A 22,349-nucleotide genomic window follows, 5' to 3' on the forward strand; every position below is an offset into this window, starting at 1 on the left:
TCACACACACACACACACATACACACACACACACACACACACACACACACACACACACACACACACACACAGGTGGTTTAAAAGATCGTTCAGCTGACATTGTACTACCTGATCTCCCCTGCTCTGTCACTTAGGCAGTGCTGGCTCTTTGACTATTCCTCATTCTATTTTTGGAGAAATCAAGAAACAGAACAGACTTAGTTCCCAGACCAGGCTAAGGTCTGATCCCAAGAATCATTGAGGTCACTGGACCCTATACATAAGACTCAATTCAAGGGCAGGAGACAGCACTGAGCAATAGATTGAGGATCTATTGGTTGGATGCAATAGATGGGGATCAGTGACTCCTATGCTCTTTGCTTCCTTCTCCTACTTGTTCTAGGCAAACCTCGAGCTCAAAGAGTAGGTTCTGGAGGGGTCCCTTTGTGTCTGGGTCACTTACCTACAACTGGACTAGGGGATGTGAGTAGAGACCAGGACAAAAGATTGCAACAGATTTCAATCCATGTCTGAAACCAAAGAGGCCCCACCAATCTGTAACGTCCATCTCTGAGCCTACAATGTAAGGCAAAAAAAACACCAACATTAATTAATCAATGTTCATGGGCTCCACAGACATTAATAAAATCCTGCAGGTTATTGAGAGAGAGACATTGATGAAAGGAGTGTAACTCAGTATGGGCTAGACCCAATTCATATGGCTTATGTGGGCTCATATATCACCCTATCTTCAAAAATGGTTTGTTTAATAAAGTCCTTTCCTGTCTGTCTCGATTCACTTTCATCACCTTACTGATCTTCACATAGGCCATGCTCATCCCTGTCTTTTTTCATGTCATTCCTGAAATTATTACCACTCCTCTCTAAGGCATCTGAAGGCAGCTTATTGGTGCAATCGACAGAATGCTAGACTTGGGTTCAGGAAGACCTGAATTCTAATCCTGACTCGGATACTTATTGGTTGTGTAACCCTGTTCAAGTCACTTGAGCTCTGTATATCTCAGTCACTCTAACTGTAAAATGGGGATAATAATACTAACTACCTGCCATGGTTGTTATGAAAATGAAATGAGATTACAATGAGCCTAGTACATTGTAAGCACCTAACAAATGCTTGGTTTGGCTTCTATCCTTCCTTTCTTCTTTCCTAGACACCAAATCCCAACTGTCCTTGCAGTTCCAACTCTTCCAGTCTCTTGCTACACAGAAACCCTCTTTCCCTTAGTACTCTGTGCTACTCAATCTAGTATTTGACCACAAGCACCCGTATTGTCCTCTTAGCTATCCTCTTTTCCCTCTCTAGCTAGACAGAGTTCCTGAGAATAGAAACTTTGTCTCCTCTCCCCCATCCCCAACAAGACAGCATAGGACAGAGTAGAGCGTATATACAGTGTGGTTATAGACTGTTTCATTTTGGGGAAACCACCTCCAACATGACCAAATGCTATCAAAGAGATCATCTCCAAACCTAGACCCTATCTTTGATGGCCCCCATAAAACCAGGATTCAGGTCTGAAGAAGATAGGGATAACCCAGAAAGTTTTTCTGTCAGAATTATTAGTCCTTTTAAGTGCCAGTTTGCTCTCTAGCCTTGGGATCCTCCAATATGCAAGCCATATGCCTTAAAGCCTAGGCTGAATCAGCAAATGCCTATACAGGCATTCCAGAGAGTTCTCCCTCCAATAGCTATATAGATACATACCAACATACGATTCGAACTCAGTTCTTCTAATGGCAAGACTTTCATTTGTCTGCCTCTTGTGTAGTTTTCAATGGCAAGTTGGAGGGAGAAGCACACCCAACTGGGCATCTGAAGACCTAGATTCTAGTCCCATTTGTGCCACTAACTAACTCTTTGACCTCAGGCAATTTTCTTCACATCTCTGGGTCTCAGTTTCCTCAGTTTAAAATTAGAGGTTGGATAAGATGATCCCTAAGGTCATTTGAGTGCTACCATTCTGTAATACCAACTAGTTCTTGCCCCTCCTCCAGGCAAGATAATTTCCCAGTCTACTGAGTCCCACCTGGATGTCATTGTGTGGGGCTCTCTCTTGGGTATTATTTGTCTGGAAATATCTCCATCCATCTTTTTGACTTTCTGGTTAAAACACTCACCTAATCCTAACCTAATCCCTTTCAATTTGGGGAGAGAATTGAAGGGAAAAAGCATGTAACCGAAAGGCCTAATGCTAACAGATGGGTAAAAGGTATGTATAAATTACGCCCGCCGCTGTCAATTCTGCCTCTCCAGATAAAGTGATATGAAAGGTGTTTCATTTATAGAGGAAATTAATTGCCATCTGTATGATTGGACAGTGTGAAAAAACCACAAGAGGTGTCCCATATATTTTTCTTGCTGGGCTTAACACCTTTTGTGCATGGGGCACATTTGTTTCTCTGGACCTGGGGATTGTTAGCATTAACATGGCTGTGAGTGTTCCCCATTCTCTAGGGCTTCCAGGGCTGCTTAGGCAGTCCAGCTACCAGAGGAGAGTCTGGTTCAGGAAATCACAGATGCACATGGGTCAGTTAGGAAGATCACCAGAACCAAAACCAATTCTGGGTTCTAGTCATCTTTGTCTTACTTATCTACCAGGTATGGCTCAACTAGGTGATTATTGAATGGATGGAGAAAAAGTCTCCTGCGTGAGTTTAAGATCATCATTGTGGGATTAACTTGCTGTATGATCTCAGTCAAGCCACTTTGATTGCCTGAGCCTCTGTTTGCTTTCTTGCCAAATAAGAATAGAAAGGTTGGGAAGATTAAATGAAATCACAGTTCATATAATTTAGAGTTGGGCTAGACCTTAGAGATGGTCTAGTCCAACTCCCTCATTTTATAGATGAGGAAACCAAGGCCCATAGAGATGAAATAAATGCCTAAATAAATTGCCTAAAGTAACAGAACAAGAAAGTAAGCAGAGGCATTATTCAGCCCCAAGATCTCTGACTCCTAATTCAGTGGCCTCTCCACTCCACAGGTACTGATTCCAAAAGTACTCTTGTAAGACAATCAGCATTCTCAGAGCTAAGACTATGCCATATTCATCTTTGTAGCTCCCATGTGACAACGCAGTGCCTTAGACATAGCAAGCAGGTACACAATAAAGATTTGCTGAATCTAAGTTGGGAACACATCTCAAGTTCTAGACATTCAGGAAATATTCCTTGGAGAGTAACTAAACCTGGCGACCTTGGGTAAGTTGCTTCCCCTTTCTAGGCTACCTTGTAAAATGAGGGGGTTTGGCTAGAGAAGGTCTCAGAGGTCCTTTTCAGCTCCCACACTCTATTATCATTATCTTTATTGTTGTGGACTGGACATTCCCAGGAGAAAAGGAAGCTTATTAGAACTGGAATGGCCATTGTTGTTTGAATAATAGAGAAGAAGGGCAGGCAGTGATTCTGAGGGAGAGTAAATCCAGAGATCTCTGAGATATTTAGGGGTAGATGGAGCTTTCTTAGTGCTTTTCTCTTTTTTATTACACCACATGGGCGGCTGCCTACTTCATCTCTACCTCGGGCCAGCCTTGGTCCTTGGCCAAATGCCAAAGCCCTAGGATCTGGGGCCTGCAAAGCACACGGATGACAGCTTTTGGCACTGTGTTGGTATTTTGTTCCTTTCAGGTCTCTTGAAGAGATGCAAGGAGGTTGAGCTTGGGCAAAGGCAGATGCAGGTTGCCTGGTTGGACCTTGCTTGACAAGTAGTAATAGCTTACTTTATATAACACTCTGCAGCTGTAGTTTAAGTATTAAAACCATTTTACAGATGAAGAAACTGAGGATCTGGGAAGTCAAGTCTTGCCCAATAGCACACGGCCAAAAAATAAATGAATGGAACAAGTACCTGAATTCCTGAAGATCTTCATATTACCGCCCCAAAGTCTTTCCCATTTTATCACTTTCAGTGCAATAGAATGAAAGTTAGATTTGGAGTCAGGGGGCCTTGACTTGAGTCCTGCTTCTGCCACTTATAACCTGTGTGGCCTCAGCCAAGTGGTTTCACTTTTCTTGGCCTCTGCTAAATGTGACATCTCCTGGACAGTTGTCTAATCTATCTAATGTTCTCATTTAATTCTTTCAAGGGTGTCTCTGTCCACTCCCTAGCTAGATTCTCCTTGGAGGCAGGAATGCTGGTGTTTCTGTGGTTTCTCCATGGGACCTCCTACAGGGCAGAATGCCTGGGAGTAAGGTTCATTATTTGGGCCACTGGAAAAGTCTTCCCTGATTTTTAAAATTAATTAATTAATTTGTTTGTTACATAAAAGTTCCTAGGGATCTCCCTTCCTTCCCTTTTTGGGGATAGTGATTCACTAGAAGAGACATCATTTGACAAATATACATAGATATAGATATAGATATAGATATTACATCTTACTTGTTTGTATTTCCCAGATATTTTCCATGACTCAATACTCACTAAACTCTGGATCTTTGGAGCTATACCCATAGAGTCCTAGGCAGCTCATGGTAGCAGCCAGAGTGCTGGACTTTGTGTCCAGAGTCTTGGGTTCTGATTCCTCACTCTGCTCTTAAACTTTAGGCAAATGATTTCCCTTATTTTAGCTTTAGCTTCCTTATCTATGAAATGGGAATAAAGGTACTCTCCCACCTCACAGAGGTATTGAGAGGAATATATTATATGTAGGTGCTGTCATTTATATATCTTATCTATATAATATAATATAATATACATATATATATATATATATTATCTTTGAAGTTTTGTATTAGTCAACTAAAAGGGAATGAGGTGATCATCTTGATCGACTCCCTTATTTTATAGGTGAATAAACTGGGACTCAGAGAATAAATGATTTGTCCAAGGTTACAAAAGTAGCATAGGCTTATAGGTGGCATAGGAAATAAAGCAGTAGACCTGGGTTCAGGAAGACCTGAGTTCAAATTCAGCTATAGATACTTGCTATCTGGGCAATGTTAAGTGAGATCTGTCCACCTCAGTTTCTTTATATGTAAAATGGGTATAATAATAGCACCTATCTCCCAGAGTCATTTTGAAGCTCAAATGATAACATTTGTAAACCTTAAAGGCCTATGTGCTAGCTGTTATTATAAGTAATAATAGTACAAACTATTTTTTCTCACAGTGACTCAGTTTGCAGAGCACCTCAGACTCCTTCAACTCAGTTAAGCAACAGAACAAAAAAACATCCCTTTAAAGCCCACACTAGGATTCTTTCATCTCCAGAAACTGCCTTTCTCATACTATCCATGCTCTGTCTAGCCCAACATGGTCGTTTTCAGTTTGGCAAACTAAAATCCACAGATATAAATTTGGATTTGCCAACAGGGTGAAGTGCAAGTGCTTCCTAGATACCCTTCCACCAGAGAAAGAGAAACAGAATGAGAGAGAGAATAAGAGAGGTAGAGATAGACTGTCCCTCCTTTCCTCTCCCCTCCTCTCTCTCTCTCCCTCCCTCCTTTTCTCCCTCCCTCCATCCCTTCTTCTCTGTCTCTTTCTCTCAGAATGGGAAAGAGAAAGGGTAGGTTGCATTCCCCTCCCAGCCTGTAGACATTCACTGGCAATCTTTCTTCTTGGCCCCCAAGGAGGTAGACAAGCCCCAGAGCTGAAGACAGTTTGGGATTGGGGAATGCACCTCTCCTAAGCTAACCATGGGAAACCCAAGAGGGAAGGAAGAGATAGGGGCAAAAAAAGTGTGTGACAAGGGTGGGCAGAGGCACCAGTGTCAGCCTGTTCTCTCCCCCTCCCTCTGCCAAGGCAGCTGGCTGGCTTCCAGATTAGTAAATTGCTTTTTAGTTCCCTGAATTCACCTTGTTCTCTTTCCTTCCTCCCTCCATCTTTCCTTCCCTCCCTCCCTCCCTCCTTCCTTCCTTCCTTCCTTCCTTCCTTCCTTCCTTAGTGGAGGGGCCTGACCAAGCACCACTGAACTAAGGGGGATTTTACAGATACTCAGCTGACAAATAGGTCTGCTGATACGGACAGTAGGGAAAAGGGAAAGCATCACAGGTTGTCTATGTGGCCCAAGCCCACCTTGGAGAATTGTCAAATAACTGGTTTCCCAGAGCCTGAGGAGCCCCAAGTTCTGCCAGTCCCATCCTTGGTCTGTCCCAGGGACAGAACTTGGGTAGACTCAGATATCAGGCAACTGGCACTTATTAAGTGATTACTCTATACTGAGCACTGTGGAAGAGGCTGAGGACAGAGAAGACGGAAGGAAAGAGTTGAGCAGGTGTCATTTGAGAGAAGGGAGAAGAGAGAAGTACCCAGGAGGAAAGCTACTTAGCCTGGCTAGCTAAAATCTGGTGGGACGGGGGCTCTAAAAGTCTATAATGCTAAGCAAATAGATGGGGGTAAGACCAGGAGAACCAAACAGGGCAATAGGAGGAAAAGTAACTGGGAAGGATTAGGAGGTAAAGGAAAGAGTGTGAGAAAAGTAGAGAGGTTAGATGGGGAAAGGAAGATACTCGTAAAGAGATCTGGATTCAGAAGAGGACAATTAGAATGGAGGGAGTTTATGTAGAGAAGGGTTATGGGGAAGTGCAGCCAGTCTTAGATGGAGTGAGTGAGGGCCTATGGTAGAGTGTGTTTAGGTGTTTGTCTGTGCCTGGTGGGTTTGGGTGCTGGTGGTGTTAGTGGTATGCATGTGTGTGTTGATGCATGAAGACCAGGCTCACTGCCAAAGCTAGTGAGTCAAGACTCCTGCTGTGGGTAGCAGGAACCACAGCAGTGGCTATGGTCCACTCAATGCCACCACTCCCACCTGGAAGAATGGAAGATGATGAGCGATTAGGGGGCCTCACTGCCTTAGATTCAGCTAGAGGCACACAGTACTGCCTCCTACTCCTGGTACCTCTCCTGGGTTCTCCATCCAAACTAGGGCAGCAGATAGAATTGTATTCTCCCTCCCACTGCTAGCATGATCCCTTGCAGCTTCTCCTCTCTGGCTTCCATTACCAGAACATTGCCCAGGAGGAACTTAGGCAGGGGAGCATGGTGGCTAGAGTTGAACTATAAGGGAGATCAGACCAAGGAAAAGTGGCAGAAGGGTGGGGAGAACAAGTGTGATTGCTGAGGATACTTAGCCAAAGGAAGGATATTAGAGAAGACAGGGCACATAGGCATAGAGAAGTGATGGCAAACCTATGACACACATGTCAGCACTGACACGCATAGCCATTCTCGATGACACGTGGCAGCATGTCGAGGATGAAACATTTGCTGTAGTGTGGTGTAGACACTCTGTGCCCTATAAATGGCAATTCTACCTATATTAATTTACCAGTTTTGGTTTACTAGATACAGTTATATATTACAATTATACATTTTGTTATTTAAACTATAAATATCACGGAATTATGTTTTTTTTCTCGAAGCAACACATCTCCTGAGTTATGCTCAGTTTTTTGGTGAATTTTTACACACCAAGCTCAAAAGGTTGCCCATCACTGGCATAAAAGAAGCTTAAAGGGGAAGATGGCTGGTGGTGACTGGTGATACTAATGGATCGGTGGAGCAGAGTTGAGCTTGGGAAGCTCACTGTTTTAGTAGGGAAACATGTCATCCTTCTCTTTCCCTCCAGAGTTGGCTTTTGTCCTTATGGGCTCAAGCTACAACTCTCCCAGTAAATGTATGGCCAGCAGCTTTGGGGAGGGAGGCTTGTAAAAAGGAAGTAAAGAAAGTTGGGGGGGGGGGAAGCTGAATAACTAGGGCAATAATGAAGGTATCCTCTAAGTTCTCACTAGACCATGTAGTTTCATATCCATCTATACATACATCATACAAAAACTCGTGTATACAACGTATGTACAACACTATGTATACAAATGTAGGAGAGAGAGAAGGGCTTCTCTAGAGTCCCCCAATCTACTTTATGAAATTATAGGATGTCAGCCCTTTTTGGCCCGTTTGTAGTTTGTAAGGAAGCAGAACAAAACGCCATTTCCATCTTGGAGTGGCTCCATTTTCAGGATCAAAGAAATGCGTAGCAGAGACAATGAGATATAGGGGTGTGTCCCCCACACTTATTCACATACACATAAGCATCCCATACCTACAGTTGTATACCTACACATACACATTCAAATACCTTTGAAGAATTTTGATTGGAGCCACAGCCAAAGCTGCTGGTAGGATAACATTCTCACTATTTTGATTAGGGAGGGGGCAACAGGGCCAGGCCTCTATCTTGTGTTCTGGAAAGCTTTTGAGATAATTGAAAGGGCTCCTGTAACAGAGGAGAGTGGGTGGCACAAACTCCACATTTCCATAGTACTGTGAAATAAAATGTTTTTCAAGAAAATTAGAATGTGGGGGGTGGGGAGCATGTCTTCTGCCTTTGAGTGAATGAGCATTTATCAGAACTATTAAGACAATGAGCTAATATTCTATTCAGATTTAAATAATAAATTAATCTGCATTATACTGAGGAGGCCTGAGAGAGACTTAATTATCTCCTGTACGTTAGGGTAGAAATGAAGGTTGGGATTCGTGCTGGGAATATTCAAAGGTGCCCCTACTATACCCAGTGGTGTAAGAGTTTAAATCCTCAAGGCCCCAAGGAAGAGGTTGCAAAGGGTCTCCTGAACTGCCCACTCCTGAAAAGCCATCACTACATACCATGGAGGTGAAGTGCCCTCTTCTGGGATACTGCAGCCTGATGAGGAGGTGTGGAGGGCAGTATATGCCCTGGAGATCTCTCCCCTCTCCCCCCTGTTAAGTCAGCAATCTCAGGCTGGGAAACCCAGAGGAAGAAGTGAAATGTTGAGCTGTTTGGTATTTGAAGCCTAGGGGAGTCACTAATTTGGTGAGGGAGATAGTTCCAGTCCTAGGGAAAGATTTCAGAACATGAAATTGTGTCTGGAAGAGAGTGCTCTAGAGTGAGAATATGCAAATCCAGCCCTGGATCTCAGACCTCACTAACCAGTGATTAGTTTCATAGGGCACCAACTGGTCATGTGGAATTTGAACTTGGCCTTCAGTCCCCAGGGCTTTCAGCTTTCACTGTTTTCTAAATTTCCACAGATCCCTAAACTTCAACTATAATCAGTAAAGCTCCTAGAACCCTGAGTCCACCAGACTCTCAGCTTATATTTTAAAGTTTTCTTGCACCCAATCTCCATTTACCTTTTTCTCCCTTCTCAGCCCCTACCACCATTTTTGGATAGCCTGGTCTTAGCATCCACTTCCCTATTTCCTTTCTCCATGAATTCCAAACTATAAGAGTGTGCCACCTAGGTTTTATTTGCAAGAAAATAAAATAAAATAAAATAAAAATAAAAATAAAATCACCTCACTAGAGTAAAGTTCATAGAGAGTATAGATAAAAGAAACCAACTAGTCCCAGACTGAATACTATCTAAACTGCTTAAGTTTTCTTAACTAAAGTTCTCTGGTCCTTGCTCCATCCTTGATTATCTCTAGGGAAGAAGTAACAAGCCAGCCGGGTAGGTCTTGATCTCCTAAAGACCTCAGAGCAACCCAGTGTCTTCCAATGCCAAGCCCAACTTTCCCCCCATCTGGAATGAGGGGAGAGAGAAAGGGATAGAATATCTTCCTATACAAAACAGCACAGAAAAAGAGAATTCTATATGAAATCATAAATCACAATTATGTATATAGTTTGCCTTTTTAAAGTGCATAATAAATGTTAATAAGTATTACTTTCAAAACTGTCTTACTTCTCTGTTTCTCCCTCTGAGCTTCCTCTGTTCTCTTCTGTTCTGTATATTTCTAAAAACTGCTCCAATGTCCTTTTTTAATACCTTTCTCATTATTTTGACAATATCAGTAGTTTTCTCCTCTCAATCACTACCTCCCCCCCAAAATAAAAAAAGAAAAATGCAGTCCTTGTAACAAATACGCAAATAGAACAAAACAAACCTATACGTTTGCCAGGCCCAAAAATGTATGACTCATCCTGTATTCTGGGTCCATCACCTCTCTGTCAGGAGGTCAGTGTCCATACTTTTAGGGTGAGTGGACCTGGGCTCGACAGATTAATACTGATGATAATAGTCTGCATGACTCATAAAGTCATATACCTAGAGCTGGAAGAGACCTGAAAGGTTATCTAGTCCAACCTCTTTGTTTTGTAGATGAGAAAAATAAGGCTCAGAGACGTTAAATGTCTCAGGTTTGTAAAATGTATTCCCACAAAACCCTATGAGGTAAGTAGTCCAAAAATTACTGACCCCATTTTACTGAATTTAAAACTGAGGCTTGAGCAGCTACATGATTCAGTGGGTAGAGAGCCATGCCTAGAGACAGATGGTCCAGGGTTCAAGTATGGCCTCAAACACTTCTTTGCTGGGTGACCCTGAGAGAGTGACTTAACCCCCAGTTGCCTGCCCCTTACTATTTTGCTTTGGATCTGAAACTTAGTAACCATTCTATAAAAGAAAGTAAGGGTTTGGGGTGGGGGAATAGAAACTGAGGCTTGAGGAAGTTAGCTGATGTGGATAGAATCACAGTTGTATCAAAATTAGATTTTGAACCCAGGGCTATTGACTCTTAAAATCCACCTTTTTCCCCACTATCCCATGAGCTCAGTGTATTATTCAGACAATCCAAGATTCTCTCTCAGCCTTCCCTAGCAGCCCCCCAATCAAGATGTGAGCCACATCCTGTCAGCTTCTTAAACTCTCTCTCTACCAGTTATGATGTGAACCTTAGAATTGAGTACATAGCAAGAAGCTGCTCTGAGGTTGGGAGCTCAGTGCTGGCTGACCAAGCCCTTCAGAAGATGGGGAACATGAACTAAGAACAAGCTTCCTTTCCCAGCACTCCTGATAATTTACTTACAGGTGTGCCTACTGCCCTCCACACCTCAGCAGGCATCCAGGGTGATGGGAAGGCTACATGTCCATCTAGGTGGTGCCCTACCCATAATTTTAGTGGGCCCGATGGAGGGGGGAAAGAATAAAACCTGCAGTTTCATTAGTGAAGGAAATTTCCACAGTGAAAGCCAGGAACAAACAACTAGCCTGTAATTTGTAGTCCTAACATTGTTGCTAGGGCCCACTGAGAGTATAAATGACTTAACCGTGATCACATAACTAATCAATTAACCAACATTTATTAAGCACCTAGTATGTGCCAGGCTCTGTGCTAGCTGCTGAAGATAGAAAGATAAAGAAATAGTTTCTACCCTGAAGGAGTTTGTATCTTATATAAGAGGATATTGTATTATTTTGTAACACTTAGCTAAATAATTTCCCCTTCACTCTGCTAAAGGAAAGCTAAGAAAAGAGAAACAAAACAGATACAAATATATCATACATCACTTCCAAAAAAAAAAAAATCAGAATTTAGCCTGAAATATTGAATGGACCCCAAAGTTCATAAAAAAGATGTCCCTCTTTTTAGTAGGTGTGAAATCTGAGTTCTGGTAGAGGCTGTATGGCCCTGGAAAAATCTTCTACCCTGTCTGAGTTCCTTATATATAAAATGGAGAGAATACTGGCTGTTTTGGATACTCTGTAGGGGTCTGTCACTGAATGTTCTTTGAAATGTTTAAAAGCACTAAAAAAATCTAAGTTACTATTATTCAGAACACTCATCTGAGTGTCTCATTTTTACTATTTTCTGTGACCCCAGGGAAGTCATTTAATCTCTTGGACCTAAACTTCCTCATCTGTAAAGTAGGAACAATAATTTTTGTACTGCATAACTCTCAGAACTGGTGCTGAGGAAAATTATTTGTAAACAACGTAAATGTGAATCATTGTTATAAATTGTTATTGAAAGCTCTGTAGGACAGGAATTCTGAATTTGGTATTTTCTTTTGTTGAAAACAGGGATTTCATGATTTTTTCCCCTCCTCATTTCTGTTTTTCTCCCTGAGAGGGAAGCTTTTCACACCCTGGGTGAGCCCAGCTCAGAGAATGCTATTTTCAGCCCAGAAGCCCCAGCAACTGAGATGTGAACTCACACCTTTCAGCTCCTCAAACATCAACCCCATCATGCCCAGGTATAAACCCTAGAGCTAAGGTAGGGCAACATACAGCAAAGAGATAAGGACTCTGCTCTGAAGGTGGAGCTTGGATCTGGTTGGCTAAGCCCCAGGATTGGAGAATGTAAAGCCCTATTGGTGTTGAGAAAAAACTTCCCTTCCCAACATCCCTGCCAGCAATGTCTACCACCTCTAGAAATGGGTTCATAGGATTTTGAGTTGGATGTTACCATAGAATTCATCTCCTCCAGGTCCTTCATTTTATAGATGAGGACACTGAGACCCAGACGAAGGAAGACATTCACATGAGGATAAATAGGTAGCAAGTAAAAGGAGGCAGTGTGATATATTGAGTGGAAAGAACATTGCATTTAGAGTTGCATAGACCTGGGCTCAAACCTTGCCTTCAGAGGATACTAATTGAGTGACCTCAGACAAGTAATACTAAACCCCTCTGAGCTTCAGTTTCTTTCTTTTTTATAAATTACATTTGTTGTTCGTTGTTCAACCGTGCCCAGTCCTTCAGGATTCGATCTGGGGGGTTTTCTTAGCAGAGATGATGGAGCAGTTTGCCATTTCCTCCTTCAGCTCCTTTTACAGATGAGGAAACTGAGTCAAACAGGCTTAACTGACTTGCCCAGAGTCACACAGCTAGCATGTGTCTGAGGCCAGATTTGAACTCAGGAAGATGAATCTTCCTGACTCGAGGCAGCACTTTATGCACTATGGAGCCACCTAGCTACCCTTTTTATAATAATAGTGCTGAATTTAGGTTCAGAGGATCTCATTCCCATCTCACTCTGCCACCTGCAGAACCTTGGGCAAGTCACTTCCTTTCTCTGCATCTTAGTCTCCTCATCTGTAAAAATAAAAGGAGTTAGACTTAGATAACCTCTCAGGTTCCTTCTAACTCTCAGTCTGTAATCCTATGATTCTGATTCACAGGTTGTCAAAAGGCAAATGCTTTATCAAACTTAGGGTGCTATATAAGTGTGAGCAATTTGCATTGTAAAGTAAGAGGTCTGGCACTTGACCCTAGACCCAAGGCTCTTTGCACTATATCATGCTTTTTTCTGCCCTACTTCTCCCCCACAGGAGTGCTCCCACTCCCTAGCCAAAACAGGGATCTGGGGATCACAGAAAGGTTGTCCTTAGGTCATTCCAGAGATACCAAGCCTAAGAAAATGTGGTAGGGAGTGGTGGGCTGCAAGGAGGGATGGAATGGGAGCCAGGAGCTGCGGATGCTAGTCTCCGTTAGTCACATTGCCACTTCTCTAGGCTTTAGTTTTCTCCCTTGTAAAATGAAGAGTTTTGTCAAAAGGTACCTTCTGGCTTTAAGATGCTATAATATATGACCAAAGGACCCAGGCCTTTTAGGGAGGAAACTGGAATCAGAGACCTTTCTCCTCACTACCACCACTACCACCCATATACACATGTAGGGTTGATTAGGGTTATCTGTTCCTAGGATAGTAAGAGCAGGTTCGGGCATTGCTTTTCTAAGTGGGCACCTCAGAGAACGATAGCTAAAATGATCACAGGCCTGGGAGTGACATTCAAGTCTGGGTAGAAGTGCTAGCTTTCTTTGAAGCCCATGTCAAGGGCTACCACCCGTACAAAGCCATCTATATTCTCCAAGATAGTGCTCATCCTCAATGTTATTCTATGTCTATTTTAGAAAGAAACAGCTAGGTAGTAGTGGATAGAGAACTGGACTTGGAGTCAGGAACACTTGAGTTCAAATCCTGCCTCAGACAGTTTCTACATACATGATGTTGATCAAGTCAGTTAACTGCTTTTATCCTCAGTCTCCTCATCCAGAAAACAGAGATGATAATAATAGTACCTATTTCTAGGGTTGTTGTAAGGTTCAAATGTTTTAACATGTAAAGAGCTTCATTTTTTTTCAGTCATGTCTGACTCTTTGTGACCATATTTGGGGTTTTCTTGGAAAAGATACTGGAATAGTTTACCATTTCCTTCTTCAGCTCATTTTATAGATAATGAAACTGAAGCAAACAGGATTAAGTGACTTGCCCAGGGTCACACAGCTAGCTAAGTGTCTGAGGCCAGATTTGAACTAGGAAGATGAGTCTTCTAGACTCCAGGTCTAGCCCTCTATTGACTGCATTGCTTAACTACACATAAAGTATTCTGCAAACCATAGACTCATCAACAAATACATACATACATATATATATATACACACATATATATACACACATATATATATATACACATGTATATATATATATCCGATTAATATTATATGCTATGATCTAGTTGTATACTCTACCACTCATAGATACTGTTTAGGAAAACACAACTATTTCTTCTTACTTTATTAACCTTACTTTCTCCTGGGAGAATAACTTATGCTCTCAATGTCCCAGGCAACTCTCTAGGACCATAAAATGCTCAGGAAGTAGAGTCCTGCCACTAGTAAAGTAGATTTCTTTACTGGGCATTCCCTATGCCAATGAAATCATAGATACCATTTAAAAGAGAGGATAGCATCTCATATTATTCTGAATAAGATGCTGGCTGCATTTCACAGCTTAGAGGAAAGAGGAAGGAAGGGGCAGAGAAAATTGCCCTTCTGGGAAGTATTTTGCATGGCATCTTGCCTACTTCAGCTACCTTTCATCACCTTTCCTTAGTTCACCTATCTTGACCAAAGTAATAAAAAGTTCCACCACCACCAACACCACCCCTCCCCATCATTAAAGGAAGAGAAAAATGGCCTTCTGCATCAAAATGGTCCACTAGTTGGACTTGGCACCTGAAAGTCTAAGGGCAGAATTAATTCAGAGCTTCAAACTTAGCATCCTCTTTATAAACATTTACAACCAATTCTCAATTAACCAGGAGCCAATCTCAATTAAATTACTTTAAGTGGCAATAAACTTCCAACATGGAACCTTTGCTGATCTTCCCATGGTACGGTAGAATGAGTACTGGATTTGAATGTCAAAAGATATGGGGTTGATTACTGTCTCTAGTACTTACGACTTGCTACTTCCCCTCTATGGGTCTCCATCTCCTCATCTATAAAAAGAGTAGAGATGGATTAGATCAGTGGTTCCCAAACTTTTTTTGCCTACCGCCTCCTTTCCAGAAAAAATATTACTTAGCGCCCCTGTCACATACTATCACCACCCCCTTACAGTTATTCACTGCCCCCAAATGCACCTGTGGCCATCACCGCTTTCCTGGATCGATGCAGCATCCACCAGGGGGTGGTGGCGCCCACTTTGGGAATCACTAGAGTAGATGATCTCTGAGGTCCCTTTCTAGCTTTCAGTCCTATAGATCCAGTAAGCAGTTGACCTGTCACCTCACTGATGTGGTTGTTCCCTCCAATGAATGTAATATGGAAATGCCTAAACTGCCATCTTGCCCCATCCAAAATATGACAGTATGCATTTCCATATTACATGAAACAAATGGCAGTCAATTTATGCCTACCATCCTGTGCCATTCTTGGCCTTGTCCTCCAGGCAATTCAGCATGTGAATTCATTCAGCATGCTGGAGGCCTTAGCATGTCTACTTATTGATCAATGCAAGGATCTTACATGTAAAGCACCAACACCTTACTCTGGAATAATTTCAAAAACCTGTGTGATTCTTAGCATCTTCTGCTTCCATTTCTACCATTTTATCACTGAGACTGAAGAATGATGAGTTCTCCTAGAATCTTGGACTGCTTGGCATTTTCCTTTGTTTCTTGGGTTGCCATGGCCAAAGAATTTATCACCCATGGGCTAGCCTCCTGATGATGAGCTAGGCTGGCCCATGGCTGATAGAATCATTCCATTGCTAGAACTCTACAAAACACCTTTAGATTGTGGTAGAAATTGACAGAATTTGCATTCTATGAGCAGCTTTGAGAATGAAGGGTCAATTCCTTGCCACAGTGAGGTATCTGAGTAGGACTTTGTGAAAGATGAACTGTGTATTTGTTGCTTTGGTTGGAAAGACTTTTGTTTAGGGTCAGCATTCTGAACCTGAGTCCTCATTGTCTGAAAAGACAACTTAATTAACTAGATCTGCTTAACAAAAGAACTCATTGCTTAATGAGATAGTGAGTTCCCAGTCACTGAAAGTTTTTGTGGAGAGGCTGGAGTTGTTGTAGAGATTTCCACACTGATTAGAGAGTAAATAGCATTCCAGTTTGACTAGAAGAGTGTAAGAGAAGGGGGATAGTGTGAAATGAGGCTAGAAAGGTAGACTGGGATCGAGGAGGTGTGCAGATCTTAAATGCAGGTCTTAAACAGGATGCTGAAGAGTTTGTAGTTGGGCATAAAGACAATAAGGAGTTAGGGAGTGATGTGATCAGATCAGTGCATTAGGAACCTGCAGATAAAGCTTTAGACATGGTGCCTGGTTGATCTACTTTCATTCTCATTTCAGAATCCAGTTATAGACACAAGAACCAGTGAACAATAGTACAAGAGGGTAGAGAAGCAGGTGAGTCAGACTGATTGTGTGTGTGCTTAGTAGACTAAAGGAAAAAGATCAGGGAGAGTAAAGTGGTCAGGGAAGCCTTTGGGGGAGGAGGTCAGACTTGAACTGAAAGAAGGGGCTAGATTTTTCTAAATAAAAGGAAGAGTGTGGATATTCCAAGGTAGGAGTACAACAAAATTAGAAGGAAATTATTCAATCCCCACCCCTTAGCCTTGGGCTTGCCAATTAAGCAACATTTGAATATAATTTGTTTATATATAAAGTTGCAAATATGTGTGTGCTTCTCTGTACTATGCAACCATTACCACCCCACCTCCCCACCCGCGCCCTCTCTCTCTCTCTCTCTCTCTCTCTCTCTCTCTCTCTCTCTCTCTCATACACACACACACACACACACACACACACACCTACAGACACACGCATAATATAACTAGCCCTACTTAGAAGCCAATCAGTCAACACTTTGGATTATATGTATATTCCCATGTTCCTAGCCTTTTGGTTGGTGACTATGAGAAAGAACAGGAGAATTAGACACACTGTCCTTACTCTGGAGAGCTCGGCCAAATAGACAAGGCAGAATCCAGGAGCAGGAGACATCTGGACTCTCACAAGTCCATTTCTAAGTGGAAAGAGATCTGAACAGTACATACTATCTGGATAAGTTCCAGGACCAGAGACAAAAGAGTGAAAACAGACTGTTACCCAGCAATATTGTATGATGATCAACCATGGAAATTTGGCTAATCTCAACCATGCAATGAGCTGGGACAATTCTGAAGGACTTATGGAGGACTCATTCTCCTCCAGAGAAAGAACTATTGGAGTTGGGTGGATATGGATGACAGCATGCTATCTTTCACATCATTGTATTTATGTTTGTATTTTTGAGTTCAAGTTTTGTATGAGTGTGCTCTTACAACAATGACCCATATGGAAGTATGTTTTTCGTGATAATACAGGTATGGCCCAGATCAAATTGCTTGTCATCTCCAAATGGGAGGAGGGAACGGAGGGAAGGAGATGGTTTGGATCTTACAATTTTGGAAAACGTGTGCTGAAAATTATTATTACATGTAACTGGGAAAATAAAATATCTTTGAATTTTTTTAAAAAGCTGTTACCCCTGGGGGCCCAGAAAGCTAAAGGTTGGAGGGGCCCTAAACTCTTCATTCTTATTTTGAAATTAGTTTCAGTAAAATTTTATTTAATTTCATGAGTGATAATAAGCACAAATACCTCTAAGTTTTCTTTTTGTTAATTCCTTTTGTTTTTATATCACATTGATTTCTGAATATACCCCCTCACCATCCCCAGTTACTCAGCAAACGACTCCTTTGTAACAAAGACTTAAAAGAAAGAGGGGGGAGGAGCAGTTTAGCAAGACTAAACAATATATTGGTCATGCCTGACAATGTATGCAATATTCCACACCCATGGCCCCCTTCCTCTGCGATGAAGTGCGGTTGCATTTTCTCAACTCATCTCTGGGGCCAAGTTTGGTCATTATAATTACGCCACATTCCGTTTCATTTTGTCAGCATGAATAGATTTTAAAGCCTAAGCATATTGAATATGATGCAACCGTGGCATCTTCATATTTCCAAAAGCATCAACTCCTACTTATAGCTCATTAATTGAAATAGTCAAGTGACTGATTTGGGGTAGTGGGGGAGCCTTGTAACTATGCTGGGCAAAGCAGAATAATGAAACATTGCAGGCGGTAAGACTATACAGAAAAGGCTTCCTGAAGAATGCAAATTTTGAGCCTTGTTCAAAGGTATGAGAATTGATGAACAGTCATCCACATCCACAGCAAGGTGAAGCCTAAGTGACAATAGTATCCCTATCCCATCTGCTGTAAGCCCCTACTATGTTCATGTACAAAGAATTGTATAATCCAGTCCCTGTGTCTGATTTTACTAAAACAAAGAACATCTAAACATATGTGAGTAAGCAATTTATTTTAATTTCATATTTGGACTGTACATACCTTGCTAAGTTTTCCAGTTTGTTTGTTTTAAAACCCTTACCTTCTGTCTTAGAATCAATACCATGGTTCTGGTAAGGGCTAGGCAATGGGGGTTAAGTGACTTGCCCAGGGTCACACAGCTAGAAAGTGTCTGAGGCCCGATTTGAACCTAGGACCTTCTGTCTTTAGGCCTGGATCTCGATCCATTGAGCCACCCGGCTGCCCCCAGTTTTGCTCTTTTATCCAGACATGCCTTCCCAAGGATGAACACATATGAACATGGGGATCACTAAGTAGTAGAACTGTTTCCTAATACAAAGTATTCTTCTATAAAGCCCCTCCTCTCAACCAAAGGGTAAGAAAGCAGGGATGTAAAATAGGGAAAGAAGGAAACACATTTATTAAGCACTTACTACATGCTAGACACCGCCAGGTACTTTACAAATATGACCTCTTTTTGATTCTCACAACAACCCTTTGATGTAGATGTTCTTATTATCTTTATTTTATATAATAGAGGAAACTGAGGCAAATAGAGATTGAGTGACTTGTCCAGGCCATGTGTCTGAGAGAGGATCTGAACTCATATCTTCCTGTCTCCAGGCCCAGCCATCTATCCACTGCTCTGCCTAGATGCCTCTGGGCATGTAGTAGGCACAGTGGAAAGGAGTATGTACTCTCATCCATGGTTTCTGTGTCTGTTGGCTTTGCGTAAATGTTTTTCTTTGTTACAATGGAAGTTTCAGTGAGTGAGGAAGTGAAAGGTTTAAGGGGAAATGATCATGCTATAAAAACAAAAGAGCAACAAAACTGAAAAAAAAAAACTATTCTGAATAAAAGTCTCCCTCATAAACTTCCTATTTCTAGCCTCTCCCCGCAGAACTCTGATGCCATTTATTTATTTATTTATTGGAAAGTTGGAGAAGAATATAAACAGCAAACCATCTAAATCTACATATCTCACAACAACCCTCTTCTCCCTACCCTCAAGGCCACCTCTCTGGTTCAGGTCCCCATCACTGCTCCTAGAACCAGAAGTTCTCCTCTTTTAGTTGCAGCTTACTACCTGTGTGGTCCTGGAGCAAGTCACTTAACCTCAGTGACAGTTTCTTCATATGGCAAATGAGAGATCGGACCAAATGATCTCTAAGGTCCTTTTCATACCTTCATCTATGATCCTGTGACCCTATTAGTCCAAAATTGGCATTTTTTGCTATGGCACACTGTTAAGATTCCCCTCTAGGTCTAACTAGCATTCAGTGATGATAAAAGATCCAGGACAGAGCACTTTCAGAGTGGAAAGTGAGTCAATAAGCATTTATTAAGGGCCTATGTTCCAAGAACTGTGTGAAATGCCCAAAGAGTAAGATTAGAAAACTCTCAAATGCCTGGATAGTATTTAGAGGAAGACAGTGTTAGCATACAAGACTAAGGAAAGTTGACCCAGAGGATGGGATACCCAGGAGAGGAAAAAATGGCCAACTTCACCACTTTGCTGAGGATTAATCCTGGTTCTTAACCCCAAGCTTGACCTTGGATGTGAGCTCAAACTCCTCTTCCTCACACCTAAGGAAAGTGAGAGTGTGTGACTTTTTTTATGTTTTCATGTCAAATTTTTTTGGGAAAAAAGAAAGATACAGTGGAAAGAGCAGGAGACTAAAAGTCGGAGTCCTAAGTCTTAGCCTGGGTTTGGCAGACAGAACACTCCACATGGAATCAGAAAACTTGAGTTCCTGCTTCCTAAAGTTAGTGTGACCTTCATTAAATCACTTGTCCTCTCTGAACATGAGTTCCCTCATTGGCAAAACAGTAAAAAGAAAGCTTGTCCTACCTAAGTCATGAGATTTGGTGAAGGAAGCATTTTGCAAACCCCAAAGCATGATCCAGGTGTGAGCTGTTCTTATAATTATCCAGAATACAAGGTTGAGGGGTGTCATTGGGTAGAGAACCGGCCTCCTAGTTCAGACAACCTTGGTTTAAAGCCCCCCTCAGAGACATATGGGCTGTAGGACCCTAGGTAAGTCACAACTTCACATCATTCTCAGGTCTTCTAAGATGCAGAAGAAATCCTATTTGTTTTGGTGGAGGGAATTGATCGATTGTGGTTTCCTTATGCCAATAAAATCACAAGTCTGATCCAAAAGAAAAATGAGGCTAATACTTGTCTTATCTACCTCACAAGGCTGGCATAAGGATCCAGTGAGATAATTTATGTAAATCCCATTGTAAACCTTAAAGTGCTATATAAATATAAGTTATTAACTTCCTATGGAACCTCAGGCAAGTCACTTAACCTCTCCCAGATTCAGGTTCTCCAGCTATAAAATGAGAGCGATAGGACTTGTTCTGGCTGCCTCTTGTGATTTTTGTTAGGGTCAAATGATATAATGGATATGAAAGAGCTTCGAAAAGTATAAATCATAGAAGGAGCATGATGATAATGATGATGGCACACCTTTAAAAAAAGAAAACCTGTCTATTAGAAATGAAGCCTAGAAAGAGTATGGAGTCTGTTAAATAGCTGGGAATTCCAAAGCATTGACCAAGTCTCCCTACTTCTCCTGAATGAATGAATCCGTTTTCACTGAGTGCCCAATATGGAAGATGTGAACCCTGCACTTAGGGGGCTTCCAATCTCATTGGAAAATGTAGTCATTTTACAATTGTTAAACTGAGAAACAGTGGAGAGAACGGGTGCATCCATTCATTCTTTCCCACAGCTCGAAATATAATTCAGTGTGTATATGATACTATTGGGGGACCAGAAGGACCATTTCCAAATGTGACTTTAAGTCATTGATATAGTCTAGTCCTAAGGATATAAACTAGATGAAGATGACAAATGTATATGGCTATAGTTAGCAGAACAAGTATTTTATTATTTTATTTATCATTTTTAAAAGATATTTTATTTTTCCAATTACATGTAATCATAATTTCCCCACATATGTTTTCTGAAGTTATAAGATCCAAATTGTCTCCTTCCCCCCTTGTACAGACGGTAAGCAATTTGATTTGGGCTCTACACATATTACCATGTAAAACATTTCCATATTGTTCAATTTTCTAAGAGGATATTAATATAAAACCAAAACCCCCAAATAAAAACACAAACAAACTAAAGTGAAAAATCGTATGCTTTGATCTGCATTCTGACTCCAATAGTTCTTCCTCTGGAGGCTGATAACGTTATTTATCTTAAATCCCTCAGAATTGACCTGGATCATTGTATTGCTGAGAGTAGCTAAGCCTTTCCCAGTTGATCATCCATCGTACAATATTGCCGTTACTATATGCAGTGTTCTGGTTCTAGAAGTGCAAGTACTGAAAACCATTGCTATCTAGTCAGCCAGCAAGTATCTCTTAAGCCTTACTATGAACAAGGTACTATGCTAAGTACTAGGGATCTAGAACAAAAATAAAAACAGGGCTCCTACCCTCACATTCTAGTGGGAGAGGTAACATGTAAATTGCTAGGTACATATAAGATCTATAGAGAATAGTTTGAAGGTATCCTGAGAGGGGAAGGCACTGATTGCCAAGGACCTAGGAAAAGCCTCCTGCACAGAGTGGGATGCAGATTCAGTCCTGAAGTAAGCCGGGGACAACAAGAGGCACAAGTGAAAAGGGAGGCTATTCCAGATATAGACAACAGGAATTGCAAAGGTGTGAATATGAGGGATGGAGTGGTTCAGTGAATTTGGATTAAAGAGTTCAAGGAAAGGAGTAAAGTATTAGCAACCTGGAAGATTAGGGTGGGGGGCAGGTGATAAAGATCTGTAAATGCCAAACATAGGACTTTATATTTGATTCTGGAGATAAGAAGGGGCCCTTTGGTTTGTTGAGTAGGGAGGTGACATAGTCATAGCTGTGCCTTAGGAAAATCATTTTGTCAGCTGAGTAGAGAATGGGCTCTAGTGGGGAGAGACTTAAGGCAGGGAGACAAGTCCAAAGGCTATTTCAGTAAGCCAAGTAAGA

The 22,349-nt window shown here is 41.6% G+C and overlaps 1 protein-coding gene across 1 annotated transcript in view; it reads left to right on the plus strand.

The window, feature by feature from the left end:
* The window catches only part of CELF4 (CUGBP Elav-like family member 4), a 557,691-nt gene that overhangs the window by 222,142 nt on the left and 313,200 nt on the right, over positions 1 to 22,349 (plus strand). Inside the window, exon 3 of the mRNA XM_044681738.1 lies at positions 15,930 to 15,952. Within this exon, the coding sequence (XP_044537673.1) occupies positions 15,930 to 15,952 (23 nt within the window). The remainder of the gene's footprint in view (positions 1 to 15,929; positions 15,953 to 22,349) is intronic.

Source organism: Gracilinanus agilis, chromosome 1 (assembly GCF_016433145.1).
Source record: "Gracilinanus agilis isolate LMUSP501 chromosome 1, AgileGrace, whole genome shotgun sequence".
NCBI lineage: Eukaryota > Metazoa > Chordata > Mammalia > Didelphimorphia > Didelphidae > Gracilinanus > Gracilinanus agilis.